At 40.8% G+C, this 17,856-nt stretch overlaps 1 protein-coding gene across 1 annotated transcript in view; it reads right to left on the reverse strand.

The window, feature by feature from the left end:
• The window catches only part of GRHL2 (grainyhead like transcription factor 2), a gene marked incomplete at both ends in the record, with an annotated part of 58,409 nt that overhangs the window by 14,168 nt on the left and 26,385 nt on the right, over positions 1-17,856 (reverse strand). The window contains 4 exons of the mRNA XM_079533391.1: positions 1-140; positions 227-314; positions 5,910-6,068; positions 15,695-15,789. Of these exons, the coding sequence (XP_079389517.1) occupies positions 1-140; positions 227-314; positions 5,910-6,068; positions 15,695-15,789 (482 nt within the window). The remainder of the gene's footprint in view (positions 141-226; positions 315-5,909; positions 6,069-15,694; positions 15,790-17,856) is intronic.

The raw sequence follows: 17,856 nt of genomic DNA on the forward strand, positions 1-17,856 counted from the left end.
CTGTCCAGTTCTTTGTAGGTTTCCAAAGTGAACGTCTGGTATGAAGAGAACTGGCTGGGAATCCAGGTCAGTCATTGTTTTGAAGAAAGTTATATCACTCTTTTTTTGCAGAGGGAGCGCACTCAGCTTTCCTTCAGCTGCTGGGAGGATCACAAAGTAATGCAGCTATGAGAGAGGGCATGCAAAGCATGACTTAGCCCAAAACAGAGAGGCCCATCTTACTCACAGTTATTACAGGAGGCTTGGGATGCTTGGCCCTTGCCTTTCTTCCTATTCTGCTTCCTTTCTTCATCTCGGATTTTCCTTTCTGCTCCCTGATGCAGAAAAGACAACCCACAGATACTATTAGCCTAAGAGGAACGAACCACTGAGAGCATCATGCCCTGCAATCAAAAATGCACAAATGGAGAATGGTTATCCCATTACAGCTAAATGCAGCCAGGCTGTTGGGGAGTGGGGATGGTCAGCCCACTCTCTGTTAAGCACCTGTATCTGAAATTTAGGCTGGCACCTAAATCCAGCAGCCCCCAGGGTTGAAGCCAGAAAGAGGAATAAACCAGTGTGCATCACTGCTATTGGTGTGGAGGAGATAGGACCAATGGCTTCAGCAGCATGAGGTCTGGAGGAGGCCTGTTGCCAACACCCAGCACAAAGGGCTTTGTGCATCCAGCATCTCAGCAAAGGATGGAGCTCTCAGGCCACATAATTCACGCGTGTACATAAAGCATCTGCAGGATTCTGTCATCTTAGATCACGTCTGTGCTACGCTTTTCCCTAAATTCCCTTCCACCCACCTTGTTTTGGGGGTAGGATTGCTTTATGCTGGCCAGCTCCATAAAGTCCTTTGAGATTAGCCAATACAAGAATACTACACCAACAGCTTGTTTTCAATGCAAAGGCTCATTACAGAAACCTACAGGCATTTCAAACAGGGAGAAACCCTGGAGAAACTGGAAAGCATCGTAACATTACCCTATTAGGTCCCAGGAACTCCTGGGAAGTTGCAGGCCCCTGTTGTGTAAATACTTTCTTGGTAAGTTTAGAAAATAAAAGTTGTTATTGAAATAAAAAGCAGTAACACCTCCTTTGAAGTTCTCCTAATTTACATTATAAATATGAAAACAGTCATCTTGTGAACTGTATTAAAGATCCATATGCTCCCAGACTATCGGCATGCAAAACTTAAGGATTTTTTACGAATTAAAATTAGAAGTTTCTCTAAAAGAAAGCAAAACATTTTTTCTCAAGAAGGCAAAATTCACACATAAGCCAATGAATCAAGCTCAAAAAGGATTAAAGAAAATATCTGCTTTCTGGCTTTAAACTATCAATGACTTTCCAAAGGAAGAGTGGTGGAAGAAACATCCATTTAAAAAACATGAAGGTGTCCAGCAGAAACACTGCCTTTGGACCCAGGCCCCAGCCCAGTTCTCACTGAGATCAGCCACAGGTGTTGCGTGAACTCCAAGGGATTCAGAGTTCTGCTCTTACCAAAACTGCTTAGAAGGCTTCCTGCTATTTGACGAAGGCAAAAATATGCCCCACTGCCAGTGTTCTGAAGGCCTCAGCCCTACCTCTCAGTGTCACAGCTGACTGCTCGCAGGTGTTGGGACAGGCTTTGAAAGCAATTTTTTTTCACATGGCAGCAAGCAGCTGTTTCAGGAGAGCAGAAGCTGAGGAGGACTCAGCTGTTTATACACAATAAATAATGTATGTTTTCAGACTTTCCTCAACTGTCTCTTTAACTATGAGCCCAGGAAAGTATGGCAGCTTTGTCCTCACATGCTTAAGATGCAACACCCTGCATGTGACTGCCAAGCATGGCAGCCTTCCCTGCCTACCAGTATCATTGGTCTAACTTGAGCAACGCAGTGACTGCGATTCCTGAGAAAGCCAACAATCTGAGGCAGGTTGGATAAGAAGCCCATTGACATAAATGGAAAGGTTCTCACTAAAAATGCTGGATAAGATAGAGAAGTGCTTGGCAGTTTAAAAGATTTGCATAATATAATTCATTGACACCACCATTAGGAGGCACAGTGGGAGGTGAGACAGGATGGAACTGCTTCTGGACCCCCAAAACCACCTGTTGGCCCTTCAGAGCAAGGAGCAGCCTATAAGGCATTGTGCAGGGCCAGCCAAGCCTGCACAATGTATGTACTTGCTACAGGTGCTGACACAATGGACCACAACAGGATTTTTGCATACCAGTATTCTTGCTGGACCATTTTCACAGCAGAGACATACGACATATCGAATAAATCAGAAATTGCTTATCAGGACAGAATAAGAAATAACCCTGTCATAGGGGGCTATAAATCAGGCTCTGACCAGTCAAAATACATAGGGAGCTTTTCATTTTTCATAGGTGTCTGGAATGTGTACGATGCAACTCGTTCTACCATCAACAACTAGCAAAACCCAGCCTATGAATTTCTGCTGATTCAAAATATGGTGTTTTTGTTTTTTTCTTTTTCCCCCAATCTTCAATTCCTCCAAGGTTATGTCTTTCAAGGTGTGAAGCACTCTAGCTCCAGCCCAGCAAAGCCTTTACCATCGTAAGGATCACTCCCATCACCACCACAAACTCACATGTACACCTTTTTCTACATTAAGGCCAAAGAATTTGCACCTGGTAGGACAGACCCATAGACTCCAGCCTTTTTCTCTCTACAGCTGAAGACAAGCAGGTAATTACAGTTGCTCAGTACCCTTTAACAATCCACGGAAAACAACTGCAATTTTACTTTGGAGTGTTTGGATATTTGCCCAATCAAGCGCTTCTGCTGCTTTTTAGCAAAGCTAATCACATACAGAAAATCAGAATGTCCCTGAATTACTAGTTCCTTCACACTCAGTGGCTAAAGCATCTTGCAATATATAAATAGGGCTGGCAGCAAGTTTCCTTGACAACATACTTAAGGAATAAAAATTATATTCTCTTATCTTAATGTAGCATAAGAGATCTGCATGTGATAAAAAAGACCTCAAGGGCAAAACGGATTAGCACTGAGAAAACAAAATCTGCACTGTAACAGCTGCTTTCAAGACTGTCTACTAGAAAATAAACACAGAAAAAAGGTTGGAGAATGAAGAGGGAACAAAAATGATTACACCACTTGCAGCCCTTATCTGCATACATTTATATTACATAAAGAATACATTGGATCTGTGTGTCTTTCTAGTTTAAATGTAAAAGAATACTAAATTTCAGTAAGTGCTCAAGTGAATACTAATAGACAGAAAATATGTGCTACTTAGCTAGATGTAGTTCTATTTCTTCAGATACTCTTTCCACAGAGTGTGTGCTATGTTTCAGCTGAAGGATGTATTTTATCAGCAATGTTTTCCTTAAAACTTACACACATCTACCTGTGTTTTAACTAGGATAAACACATCTACTGCTCTGAAAGAGGCACCACAGCTGCAGACAGACCATTTATAAAAACAGACAAAAACAAATACTTCTTCGTCTCTGTTTCAAACTAAGATACATTTCAGAACTTCAGTGGGAGGAATTCACTGTGCAGTTCCCCTAATCCAGATAGTTTTAATAAATCAATCACTTTTCTTACCAGCTTCTCTTTGTGGTTGCCACACTGGGGTATAACGGTTCAATTCAGACTTTTAGAATGTATCAAATGATCATATGATTGCTGCTTACAATCCCTCCATAGTATTTTTTTTAATTAATCACGACAAGGAATTGGGCAAAAAATTGTCTTTGCTCTGTTGCCTTTACCAAGCAGACACTGAGTCCTGTCATTTTCACTAAAGGGTGAGTATAAGACCTGGAGGAGCGACCCTCCACCCAGCATCGTGTCAGCCACTGCCAGGATATATTCTGGCACCTTGGAAAAGATGGCCATGTCCAGCTCCATCAGCTGTCTGCAGCTGAGTGCAATGTGCAGTTGTGAGAAACACAGGATGGCTCCCACGTGGACAGGAGTGCAATCGCCACGCTGAGCTGGCACAGGAGTTTTGATTCTCCAACCATTTATTGATGGACAAAAGCATAATGAGAAACTGATGTCAGTAAAGATAGGCCAGTGTAAAGTGAGAGGAGAATTGGGCTTCAGCCTCTTTCCAAGTGCCAATGAACAGAAGTTGTCATATGAATTGACCTAGATAATTTTCATTCAGTTTTATTTACTTAATTCATTTTCAGCCTTGCATTAAGTTGAAAAGCCTCGTGTGTGTGTGTACACATGTATACATTTATTTTATATAGATACACATCTCATTATCAATACCCTTGAGCCCTCCAGTTCCCAGTTTCAATAGTTTTGATACGCATAATGCTTTAATTACCCCTGTGATCTCTTCTTCTACTTTGAGACAGTTTTGATTAGAAGTCTTAACACTAATTTCCTGCTTTCTCTTCTGGATGTTTGAAGTACCAATTAAGCCAGTAGATGCAGTGAGCATGTATTATTCAAAATCTCCACCAGTTGTGTCTGCGGGTCACCCTTGATGACTTTGTGCTCTGAATTTCCTTCCTTTCTTTTAATAATTCAATTTTTTTCTAATTGCTTTTCAAAAACAGGTAGATGAAAATGACTTGCTACTTTGGTATTTATGGAGCTTTTAATATCTATCTGCAGCTTCAAATCTCCAAATATTTGACATTCAAAGTTACAATTAAAAGTGTAACACTTTGACTGCAAGAAGACCTTGGTGCATACATTTACATTCATTACTCTCAAATTTTTTACTCCAGTAATACAACTGACCAATTAGCCCCCAAGATCCTGTTGTCAAGACAGCAAGAACAGAACTAACTGAAAAAGGGGAAGGAGCAGTAGCAAAGACCTGGAACAGTTGAACTCCTGCCCTTTCCATTATAAAGTTAATGCCACGTATTGCCAGGGGCAAGGCCTTTTGACTTTCTGCTCCCATCTGTAAGATAGGAAGACTAATTTGGATAAATTTCCAAGTCACATAAAAAGATGCAAGCTCCTGAATCCCTGAACCTTGACAAGAATCCAGGCATCAACCCTCCCTACGAAGATCTTTCCCAGCAGGCATGCCAGGCGTTAAACATAAATGAAACGTAGTCATGCTATACATTTAAGAATTGTCATCACAGAGATAACATTTCAGAACAGCTCTTTCTATCTGGTGATAAACAGCTGACCATGACGTTGTCAGACTCATTAAAACGTGATCTATGTTTTGATATTGAAAAGTAACCTGCCAAATTTTACCAATCCCTACAAAGGAATGAGAAAAAAACCACTGTAAAGGAATAAATTATGCAAAAGAAATGAGCAAGAAACAAAAGATACTGAAACACAACATGAGAATGTTTAACATATTTTTGCAGTTGGTTTTGAATAAGAAAATTCCAGTGATGAAAATTTTCATTCAAGCTCTCAGAATAACTGTTTGTAATCAAGCAGTAAAGAAGCCATCAGTTACATCACTGTGTCTTTCTAAAGCATCATTAAAGACAAATTAGCAAACCTTTATTGAATAAAACTCTATCACAGTTCTCTATCACAGATCTCTCCACAAAGTTGCCTATGCTGACTGTTAGAAGTAGAAGGTATAACACCATCAGAATGGCACTTGCATAACCCTATGGTCAGTGTTGACTTCTCAAGCAGAGATGCATCTTAGTGCATTCTGTGACTATTTTGATCTTCGTGTGCCATGACCTATAATATGCTGTCCCTGCACAGTCCAACTACTGCTCACAAGCCAAAGAATCAGGGCCAAAGAGGCTGCAAAGCAATAAAATAACCGGGTGAAAACCTCCTAGATTTGTGATACAGCTGGTCCAAATTCTACCAGAAACATAATTTACTGGGGAGAAAAACTTTTTATTAGATCTAAAATACAGCAATAATAACAAACTGTCAAATGAGGTGCTTCCTTTATCCATGGTAATTGTACATTCCACTTACCTTATCGCAGAAAACCTTGATCTGGCAGTAGGCTCGGTGGATGGGTTTATTGCTGCGGTTGTTGTAGCTGTATGTATCTATCTGAATCATCAAAGGAAGCCCCTTTACACCTTTTTGAGAAGAGAAGTCTGTGCTCAAGCAGTTCACTGTGATGAAAATCTGTGTGACAGAGAGATGACCTTAAATGACGTGCAAACAACCACTAAACTTCTGGAAACAGAGAAGAGCAGATCTCCCCCCCCCAAAATATTAATTCAGACAGTATCTCCATTCTAACAACTTACACATTTATTTATTTTCCACTTCTGTCCTAAGTCCAGCAAAGGTGCTCCCACGTTGAGAAAGGGAATTTTTAAGGCATGTATCAATGCTTTAGTTTGGTTCAGTTCCCATCTGAAGTGAATCACTTGATTGCCCCAACTTACCATGCCTTGGATCAAAGAGCCAGTGTGCATAAACTGGATTCTTTTGGGAAGAGTCAGAGCAGAAGTGACCCAGGAGAACACCCCAGATGCTCCAGCTGCTAATGGCCGCTCAGTTTGTGGGAACTGATTAAAGATAATGTAAGATAAAACCTCCAAAAATATGTCTCACGTGGATGTCAGTTCTTTAGCCCTGACTTGTTCCACTCCACAAACCTGATGTGTACATTTATACTATTTGTTAACACAGACACAGTGAGATGACCTTGTATTGTCCTTCCCAGCCATCTTTGGGTCTTCTGACAGCTCACAACTCACAGTCAGTGTGCTCAATCAAAAATCCTACGCTTTTTCAAAGATTCTTTCCATGCTCCTAACACCAGCACTCTTTCTTCCATCTCATTAACAGATAGCCCTAATCTTCATTGTGAGGGTCCTTCACAGTCTCTCTTCAGTGTCCAAAAAGCATGTCTTCTTCTCTGTCAAACTGGGAAAAAGCTCCTTAAATATTTCTGATGCTACCTCCAACCTCTTCTCAGAAGCCCACCACTTCCATGAAGCATCTACAAAACCTGACAATGCTTTCGATCCCTGACAAACTCTGCCTGTATGTTCTTCAAAAACCTGTTCTCATGCTTTCCTATACACATACTTACATCTGCAGGTAACCAGTAGTTATCTCCTGCTTTCTAAAACATATATTTTACGTATGTTGCGCACGAACTATCGCTTCTGCCTTATGTTCATATAGAAGCTGGCAGAAGGGTCTCCCACCTCCAAGCTTCTTTTGATGTAAAGAAAGCTGCTACTGTGATCTGCATTATCACTAAGATCTTTCAGTCAGGGCAGCGCGCATGAAATATGAGAAATGAAACTGTATTTAAAAAAGCAATTTTTCTTCCCAGGGAAGCATTTGTGCTTTACATAAGAATTTTTACCAGTTGTGTGTTAAAATAATTCTACTTTCCACTTGTGCTTAGTTAAAAAAAAGAAAAGAAAAAAAAACCAAAACACACACAAAAACAAGCACTGGGAGGTATGAAAAAGGACAGAAAAAATTGTCAGTGTTCATTCCCTGAGCCACATCGATGTGCAGCTGCTCCAGCAGGATGAGCACAGTGAGAAGGGCTTTGGAACACCACAAATGCACACCCTGCCAGGCAGAGGTGAGGCCAAAGGCCCCCAGAGTCTGGGAGGACTCAAGAACGGAGGAAGTCTTCCCGCTTGACTATAAACAGGGCAAAAACCCAAAACGAATGAACAAAATGCAAACATCCCCAAAAGAAAGGTGAGCTCAGAATAAAGGTCTCTGGTACAACTGGTGGGGGATACTTTACCCTAATGGCAGAAGGTACATTACAGGCAGGTTTTTACGATGGAGCCAGAGCAAGCTTGTTTGCCTGACTGAGCTAATAGCACCTCTGCATTTCTGCTTCAGATGGTATCGCAGAGCTGCATTTACAAATGAAATAGTTGAACTTTAACTGTGGGGAGAGGAGGGAGGTGGGGAAGGGCCCTAGGTGAAACTCTGATTTTGAAACTGATAGTGTTATTTCTGTTTCAAATTACAACTTGGTCTCCTCCAGATCCAAAGGTAAGTGTGGATATGGGTGCATATGCCTTTGAAATACGATGGCCTGAATTTTCATTTGCCTTGAGACTCCTTTACAGCATCAAGGCAGTGCTTTAAAATGTGTGCGAACACAGAGCACTTGAATGAGGTCTGGCATGAAACAATCCTGCCCCGCTGTGCTTTAGCATACTTCTACAGTGGGATTTTCCAAACCGTATGTTAAAGTGTGAGGGGACAGATAGGCTTTGCATGCACCACCCCTACTGCACGCTCAGCCAAAAGGCAAAGAAAGGCCTTGTCCTATCTTCATCAACCACATCCTCTGCGTGTCACCTCTCCCACTGCCTCTAGGCATACAGAGCACAGTAGGAGCGATGGGGCAAGACAGACTTTATGGATTTGAGAGTCCTCACATAGTGGATTACTCATTATGAATAATAGATTGGTGCTGTGAGATTCAATATCCTCATTGTGACACCGCAATACATCAGGAGCTCTCTGAGGAGCAATGATCACTTTAGGTTCACATGCACAAAGAGTACACTACTTTCTGTCATATCACTTGTGCCTCGTGGAAAGACAGATGGATTCAAATTAACACATTTCACTTACTGTTGGAAACATTTTCTCTCTCTTCACAATCTACTAGCTTTTCTTTAGGGCACAACACTGTGTGAGGATTTGGAAAGGGGAGGGGAGGAAGGATGCAGAGGGAAGAGGAAGATGACAGAGGTTGTGTTACTTGAGTGAAGTATTTTTGCTGCCCCGTCCTTAGCCCTCCTCTCACCCGCCCAGTGCAGCCCCTGCCACCAGCTCACAGTGAGCTGAGCCAAGCAGCACAGCACATGGCCCCACGGGCAGCCTCAAGCAGGGGAAGGCCCTCAGCTCTGGGAAGGCACTAAGCACTCAGAGCCTTCCTGCTCTGGCCTCCTGCATGGCAAGCTTATGTGGTTAGATAGTATAGAACTGACACTAGCAGGAGTAACAATTGCTGCTTTTTTTTCTCCAGGGCTCCATCTACACTTGACTTAGAACTATTTCAATGGATGCGACTATGGTTATATCTGAATTCATTTACAAACTTTTTTTTTTCTCCTTTGCAAATCAGATTTTAGCAATGTTTTGCCATCAGGAACAAGTTTGTGTTGTCACTATAATGATGTCTTTTTTACGATGTCAGCATATCTGAGATTAGAGCAATTAATGATAGCATTCCTCCCATCGAGTTTCCAGCTCAGACATGCCATTAGCAATGAAAAACTAATTTGGAGAAACATTTGGTGCCTGAGAAAGCTTCGAAAGTGACCTAAGATAATGACAACTCTTCTGATTGTAAAAGAGCATGCCTAAAAAATGCACTCTCTTTTGAGCTCCATTACATGTAGCTGTTATTATATGAATTACTGGCTGTTTGTTAAACACTGCAGTGTAATTAGTGATGTACAAGATCCAAATACAGTAACCTGCCTTAAGAAAGCAAGGCTCAGAAATGCATTTCCCCTTTTATCATTTAATCCAGCCAATGTGACTCCTGTTGTGGTCTCTCAGTTTACACACTTTAAAGGTCTGCAGTTACGAAATTTCTAATATAAATTTTTATTACTATTTACACTTCTGACTTCCATCAACTCAGAAAGAGCCATGGGCAGAAGGGAGGGAAGAGTGTTATCCACAGAATCAGAAACTTTAAGCAATTTCTCTACTGAATAGTGATAATGCATAGAAGCTATGCCTGGTGACTGGTCTCTGCAAAATCCTAATGGCCCTGTTTTAAAAGGGTTCATCCTTCCAGACTGTAGCAGGAAGAGGTTAAATGACTTGTCGCTTTAATTACTAACATCAATCCCATCGTTCCTCCTATATACAAAAACTGTGGTTTTATAGTTTCTCCTGCCAGCCGTTACCTTATAAATCCCATACAAAGGTAAGATCTTTGTTTTATTTCAATACAAATGTCTCTAGCAAATGTTTACACTGCTCTTTTGAAGCTTCCTCAATCCACACCACACCCTGGCAACTACATAAAAATGCCATTTGCCTTGAATCCCAGATGCACACTTACTGAACCATTTGTCTACAGCGAAATTTCAGCATCATTTGCTAGCATGGGTCAACTTTAGCATAAGGAGAGGTACTACGGAATGTGGGTTAGTAGGTAATATTGGTGGTAATTGGATGGTTGGCCTTTTCCAACCTCAGTGATTTGATGTTCGATGTTTAGATATGTTTGCATGCTTAAATATATATATATATATATAGTAAAGATATATATGCACATTTACACACGCAGATATGATTTATCAAAGTAGATGACAAGTACAATACTACATGGTACTAATTCCTCCCAAAAAACAGTTTTTTCTTCAGCCTTCAAATTTTGAGAATAAGAAAATATTAACTTATCCCCTACTAATGAAAGCCTTTGCACTTCAGCAGCAAGGAGCATTGCACTCACAGGCTCTCATCCTGATGGGGTATTTCAACCACCTGGATGTCTGCTGGGAAAGCAAAATGGTAGACTGCATGCAATTCAGGAGACTTCTGGAGTCTGTTGAGGATAACTTCCTGATCCAGATACTGGATAGACCAAACAGAGAAGAAGCATTACTGGACTTAGTGCTCACCAATGCAGATGAACTCATTTAAGAGGTTAAGATTGGAGGCAGTGCGGGCTGCAGTGACTGCACCCTGGCTGAACTTGTGATCTCGAGGAATATGGGCCTGGCAAAGAGCAAAGTCAGGATAATGAACCTTAAAAGAGTGAAATTCTAGATCCCCTGGGAAATTGTCCCTGGGGGAGCAAAATCCCTCCCACTGTGAGTGAGGAGTGTGTTCGAGATCATCTGATGAAATGTAATGTGTACAGATCTATCGGGTTGGACAACATGTATACTGGAGTCCTGGAGGAACTGGCTGATGTAGTTGCCAGGCCACTTTCCATCTAGTATGAAATACATGACTCTCAGGCAAAGTCCCCAGGGACTGGAAAAAGGGAGATATCACTCTCATTTTTAAGAAAGTAGAAAGGAAGATCCAGGAAACGACAGTTTAGTAGCCTCATCTCTGTACCTGGGAAGACCATGGAATGGATCCTCCTGGAAGCTATGGTAAAGCATATGCAAGACAAGGAAGTGATCTGAGACAGCCAGCATGGCTTCACTAAGGGCAGATCATGCCTGATCAATTTGGCAGCCTTCTATAATGGAGTAACAGCACCACTGGGCCAGGGAAGATAGATTATTTGATGTCATCTACCTGGACTTTTGAAGGCCTTTGACCTGAATGGTCCCACACTACATCCTTATCTCTAAATTGAAGATAGATGGATTTGAAGAGGACTGAATATTCAATGGATAAGGAACCAGCTGCATGATTGCAGCCAGAGAGTTGTGGTCAACAGCTCCATGTCCATGTGTAGCCAGCAGGGTGAAGGAAGGAGGGGACTGTCCCTCTCAGGTCTGCCCTCATGATGTCCCATCTGCAGTACTGCATCCAAGTCTGGGGCCCCCAGCACAAGAAACATGGAGTTGTTGGAATGGGTCCAAAGAAGACCCACAATAATGATCAGAGGGCTGGCACACCTCTCCTATGAAGAAAGGCTGAGAGAGCTGGGGTTGTTCAACTGGGAGAAGAAAATGCTCCAGGGAGACCTCATTGTGGCTTTCAGTACTTAAAGGGATCTTATATAAAGATTAAAAAAAAGATAAAAAGATAAAAATGTCCCTGATTTTTTACACGGTCTGATAGAGACAGGACAATGAGAATGGTTTTGAACTAGAAGAGGGGAAGTTTAGATTAGATGCTAAGGTGAAACTGGAAGGTGATGAGAAACTAGCACAGGATGCCCAGGGAAGTTGTGGATACCCCATCCGAAGGCCAGGTTGGATAGGGCCTCAGTAAGCCTGACCTAGCGGGTGACAATCCTGTCCACAGCAGAGAGGTTGGAACTAAATGGTCTTTAAGGTCCCTTCCAGCCTAAGACATTCTATAATTCTAAGAAAATTTTTCCTACATATTCCTACTGATGTTAAAGATATATGAACTGTCACACTACAAATTGCTGCTACAGACTGTACTGTTTTATCAACTCCGTTCTACATCTGCACCCACTGGAATCATAGCTCACTGCAGTCCACGATGTCTAGGAACCCAATCCTCCAAATCACTCACTCTTTGAAAACACAGCTTATTACTGTATCAGCTGTGCCAAAAGTCATTAAATAACTGGAAAGGTTCCCATGGGCTTCAGCCCGTTTTGAATTAGAGATCTACACTTCAATACAACTGCACAGCACACAACTACCAAAAACTATGTGCCAGCACCTACATGAATAATATATCCACCAACATATCTGTTTACTGCATGTCCAAGTTGGATGTCTTTGCACAAGTCAGTAATTTTTTGCTATCACTGAGAAGTATTCTTTATCTGCTTTAAGTGAGTTTTCTTCACCAACTGTTCACTGAAGTCACACCTCAGAATTAAAGGTTGGAAAAGCACTGTCCAGCAAAATTTACAAATAATGTATTGTTTCAAGGCTACATCATCCTCACCATTTTAAATTAGAAAATTAAATTAGAAATCATGAGTTAGAAACAAGGTATATCTCAAAGAGCTGGTATGATTTACTACAAAAATAACCTAATTTTGCTAGGAGTGTTCTGCTTCTTAATTACCTTCTTTGCAAACTAAATTCTGCCGGCAATAAAACTGTAAGCGGGCAGAGGTATGTCTATCAAAAAGCAAGCTGAGCTCTCTGTTCAAAAGCTTCCACTAAAACTTTGTCAAGCAGCCAAATACTCCAGCAAAACCTTCATTACAGCAACAGCAAGGCAACTACCTACCTCTTAGCATATCATAAAAAGTTTTTTAAGAGATGATGAAATTAGTCAGCCAGTTCTTGTTAACTGCTGTTTGTTTCCTTACCTTCCTGTAAAGAATTATTTTTAAAATAACAAACATGGTGCTCAGGTTCAGCTAAAGGGAACCAGCAGATCACTGTGCCTGTAAATGCTGAGTACTTGCATACATAAGTAAATACATTAAGTGAAACAAAGACGGACCATACAAAAAATGTCCTTTACTTCCTATCATTGTTTCCTTATCGAACAGTATTTTTGTCTCAAAGAGTCTGACAGCCGTAGATCCTTCACTTTCCTATATCCCAAGTCTGAATGATAAGCCCCACGGTAATCTCTAGAAAGAGTTTACCCCTTCTAGAAAGAGGCAATACCCTCCTGCCATGCTACTGAGGCAATTGAGAGACCTCTGCCTGAATTAATTAAACACACATTTCTTCACTTAAGATGCAACTGAAATGCTGCCTTATAACTCCTAAGCAGACTGACTGCTAACAGGCAAATTCTGGTTGTCACTCTCATCCTGTGAGGTTTCCAGGAAGAAGGTACAACTCAGCTTGAGTGTCTGAGGAGAAAAATATCTGGCTTTAAATCAGCTGCCCTCCAGGTGGAGCGCTGAGAAATCTGATGCTTGAGGTAAGTCCTCCCAGATATAGGATTTGGTGTCCCAGGAGCAGGGATATTTGGTTAGGTGACTTCTGTTCCTCCTGTTAGATTTTTGAAGATCACTCCCTTGTGCAGTTCTAAAGCCTGCTCTATTTTTTTTATTTTTTCCCAGGCCAGCAGAGCGCTTCATCACATCGCATCTCAGAGGCCCTGGAAAGAACTGCTCTGTGCTGCTTTTGTCTGACTCAGAAGAGAAAGGTCTTTGTGCCTGTGAGGTTACCTTTAATCTGGAAATTGTGGTGAAAAGGGAAAACAACACTGAGCAGAAACAATGGAGCCAGTTTAAAGATCATCATTCAAAATGCTTAAGCAAGGAGAGTCTGTAATTAGGGCTTCAAATTCTTCATCTCTCTTGCATGAGGTAATTGCTGGAGAAAAATCTGCTTTCAGTGACGTGACTCCAAGTCCATACCTTTCAAACACTACAGGGGGATCCTATGGGAATCCCCAGACTGACTGCAGTTGGTTATTTTATTAAAGTCTCCAACAAGAGCGTGCATGTCTGCATGTGTACATGTACATGGGAAACTCTTCAGCACAGGATGACGACAATCTTACTGGTACAACCTGATTTATGCTTGATAACCAAATAATGTAATGAATCCTCTTACTTTTATCAAGACTTTCGCAGTTAAGCACCTAAAATATTATCTGATAACTACCCCTCAAAATAAAAAAAGTATAAGCCAATTTGCATTTTAATCACTATTTCCTGCAGAAATGCAAATGGCAATCTCAAATTTTACTCGACACTTTGTTACACCAGCAACAATAAGAGTCATTGTTTTAAAATCCTCCGATGTTATATTTCAGTGATCATAGTGAGAGCTGTGTTCTCAGTGTTTTGGCAGCCGAGGAAGGAATGAACGGTGCAATATTAGAACAAAATGGATGAGGATAATACCTGACATCCGTGGCTGTAACTTTCTCAATTCTAGACCAACATAGTTTCTTGCTAAATCTGGAGGCTGAAAATGCAAATATATTTAGAAATGGCCAGCTTGGCAATGGGATGGTGATCACTGGTGGGAGGAAGAGATGGCACTGCCATGCTTTAGCTGTTAGTGCTTCTGTGAAGGTCCTTACGAAAGTCAATCATGTTGGAAATCCCAGATGAACTGCTGCATTTGCTGGCATAATGACCACATGCATACAATGGTCATATGTTTTGACTGGAGGACAATGTACCTCTGTATTTGGAAATGGAAGCACATAGCAGGGGAGTGTCCAGGGCGGTGAAAATGTAATCACTATGCAAGTAAATACAGCATTATTAGCAACTGGGCCAAGTACAACTGTTCATAAAGGTTACCTTCCGAAAGAGCAAGGCAGTTTTCAGAACTACTACCTTTTCTTTACATAGTGCTCTATTCTTACAAAATTTACATTGACAATGAAAATCCCTGTTAGTACAGAGCTCAGCACCTTCAATCAGCAGGTCAGGATAGTGAGTGCTAGTGCTACCACACTTCATTTTCTGCAGTCTCACAAGGATGACACTGTTCTGTTAGAAATTCAGTGGGGAACTGTGCATGAAGATTTCTCTGTATTTGATTGATCCTTAGCACATCTTGAACGTTGGACACTTTGGCTGGAATAGAAAGGGATCTCTAGGATCATCAAGTTGCAATTCCACAGCCACAGGCAGGGTTAAAAACAAGAACAGTATCAAGAGTGACAGTATCGTCAATTTATTATGTCTAAGTCCTGGAGAGTCTTGCAATAGCCCCATTCATTTTACACATTCTAATTTCCCTTGCTATTTGCTTTCTGGAGGAAAACTTGTTCTTATAATTATCTGCAGCTTTTCATTTCTCCTGCAGTAGTCCCTGTAGCTGAAACACTCTGCTACTCTTAGGATGCCTTATCTACAGGGCACTTAATAATATGCTTTGCTGGTCTGGTTTACAGGTTCACTGTAGCAGTCACAATCCTGAACGCAGGGTATTTGACCATTAAAAACAAAACAAAACACAATGGATTAGTCCTCAAAAATATGCTCATTCCCAATTGCAAGGATGGTCTGTGTAACACTAACAAAATTTGCAGTTATCAGTGTTATCCTGACAGCTCTGACAAACCATCTTCCCTATTTCGGATGGCCAGAATCCCTCTGGTCAGAGGAAGACTGTTTGACTGGCTTTCAGGAGATCTCCACCTTCCCTTTCCTTCTTATTCTCCTTGTTTAATAGGAAAGAAATGCAGCAGTGACTGAGGATGGATGATACTTATAAAGGGATATAATCTGCATGGATTTTCCTTACCTTTGCCTCCTCATTGACATCCCAAGTAAAGGACACGGCATTGAAGGCAATTTCTTCAATATTCCCAATGGTATTAAAACTCTCTTTGTAATCAGCTGCAAGAAATAACAAAGTCTCACAAAAAAGCTTTGAACTTTCTCTTTTACAGTTCATAGTACAACTATAGAACAGCCCTTTGCTTTTCAGCTGGGTTTTCTGTTCGATCAGAACTACCTACTGTATTATTTACATCAAGTTATTAATAAGCTTAATTGCAAAGAGGTAATATATTGCAACATGAGCACATTACTTGCTACTGTTATTGCAAAATACTGCTTCTTCTAAAAAGAACCTGTGATTGTAGTGGCAAAGAGTAGGTGCATTCATGATCTTGGTGAGGGAAGGGCCAAGAATTCAAAATTAACTGAAAGTTATTAAAACATTGAAAAGGATGTTTAAGGCTTGCTATCAGTAAAAGACCTCATAGTAAATCCTAAAGAAGCTTTCTAACAAGCTAACAGCAGTGCACTTTTCTCACCCAACAATTTCAGCTTACCCAAGAATTACTGCACTGGGTGCTGCATCTCTACTAAAACAAAGCAAACAAAGATCCTTTCTCCAAAGTATGTATGATACTAAAGTAGACAACAAAAAATGTAAAAGACGTATTGTTTGAATACAACTGTCTGCATCCTCTCCCTGTTTACTTCCAAATGGCAGTTGATGTTATATTACCAATTAAAACAGCTTTACAGAAGGAATAAAAAGCAAGAGGGAAGCAGTCTGAATTTCAAACATGATCAAAAAATTTAAATAATAATAATAAAAAAAACAGTGTAACAGTGAGAAAAGCATGTAAGGAAGAAATTTGCCACTCTTCTTTAATTGAAAACAAAGACAAGTCTCTTTTTGTGTTCCCTTTGCCAGTTTAAACACATTTTGTTCTCTTTGATGGCAGATTAAGAGAAAGATCCTGTTTGTAAAGAGGTAATGTCTTCTCCATTAAAGGAACCTCCAGATTTAGTTAAAAAAAAAATGCTCCAACCTTCTCTGGGATCCACACATTTCCTCAGAATCCCATGAGGGCTTTAATCAGACTCAGTGCTGAGGAGCTGAAGTTACGTAACCTGGCAATCCCAATCACTCTAACATTTGCCCAAATCTGTCCTTCAGAAGCATACTGATTTCTTAGCTTTGTATTCAGTTACATTAAGGATATTTTTGTATTCAACACACGGAATGCATTTCTCAAGTAGTTTCAAAATTAATTTCCTTTGCCCTTCCAAAAATGAACTATTGGTCTCTAAAAACAATGTACAGGTAATAACTGTTTTAAAAGCTTTTATAACAAAAATGCTGTTGTAGGAATGATTTAACACATGGCAGTCACTACCATGCTTTCTCTCATCTGAAGCACTGGCATTTCAGTGAGCAAGTGAAACTGTCCCTGGGATCCATAAGTGATTTTGGATACAATGAGAATTCACCGCTCTGACCACAGGCGGTGATGCAGCAACTGCGTGTGGTGTTTGGGAGGTCTGAAGTGTTGTTCATTCCTATTGTGAACTCAGATCCCCTTTCTAACCAAAGTCAGTGGCTTCACTATCTAAATTCAGTGTGGGAATGCAAATGAGAGGAATTAGAAGACACAGTAGTTTAATATTCATGTGCACACGTCCACCCACCCCTTAAATTTATGATTCACCAGAAAGTGTCTCGTGCAGCTGACTGCTGTATATGAGCGGGCTGTGTAGGTGCACTTTGGAAAGACATGAACAAGATGTCTTGTAAAGACACATGTTTTCTTCCCATAAAAAGCTGTCAGAACAGAGTATTCCACCAGCCCTTCCCTTCCCTCAGCACACACACCTGCTTCCTCAATTGGCACACACACACATCCCATGGACTGTGTATGTGACATGCTACTGAAAGCAGAATGCCTTCCCATTACCTTCAATTTGCAGATAAGCAAAGAAAAATCCTCAGCAGATTATGACAGCATTTACACCCAAGGACGTATAAAAGTTATTAGAGTGACGACAATTTTCATCTTCTACTGCTATGAGTTACCAAAAACAGAAAATTGAGGTTCTTGTAAGCAAAACAGCTCTAAAGGAATTATTTCCCATTTTGGTGGGTAAGCTGCATTTTAAATAATGACAGATTTCAACATTAACAGCTAA

The sequence above is a fragment of the Tetrao urogallus genome (genome assembly GCF_951394365.1).
Source record: "Tetrao urogallus genome assembly, chromosome: 3".
NCBI classification, from domain to species: domain Eukaryota; kingdom Metazoa; phylum Chordata; class Aves; order Galliformes; family Phasianidae; genus Tetrao; species Tetrao urogallus.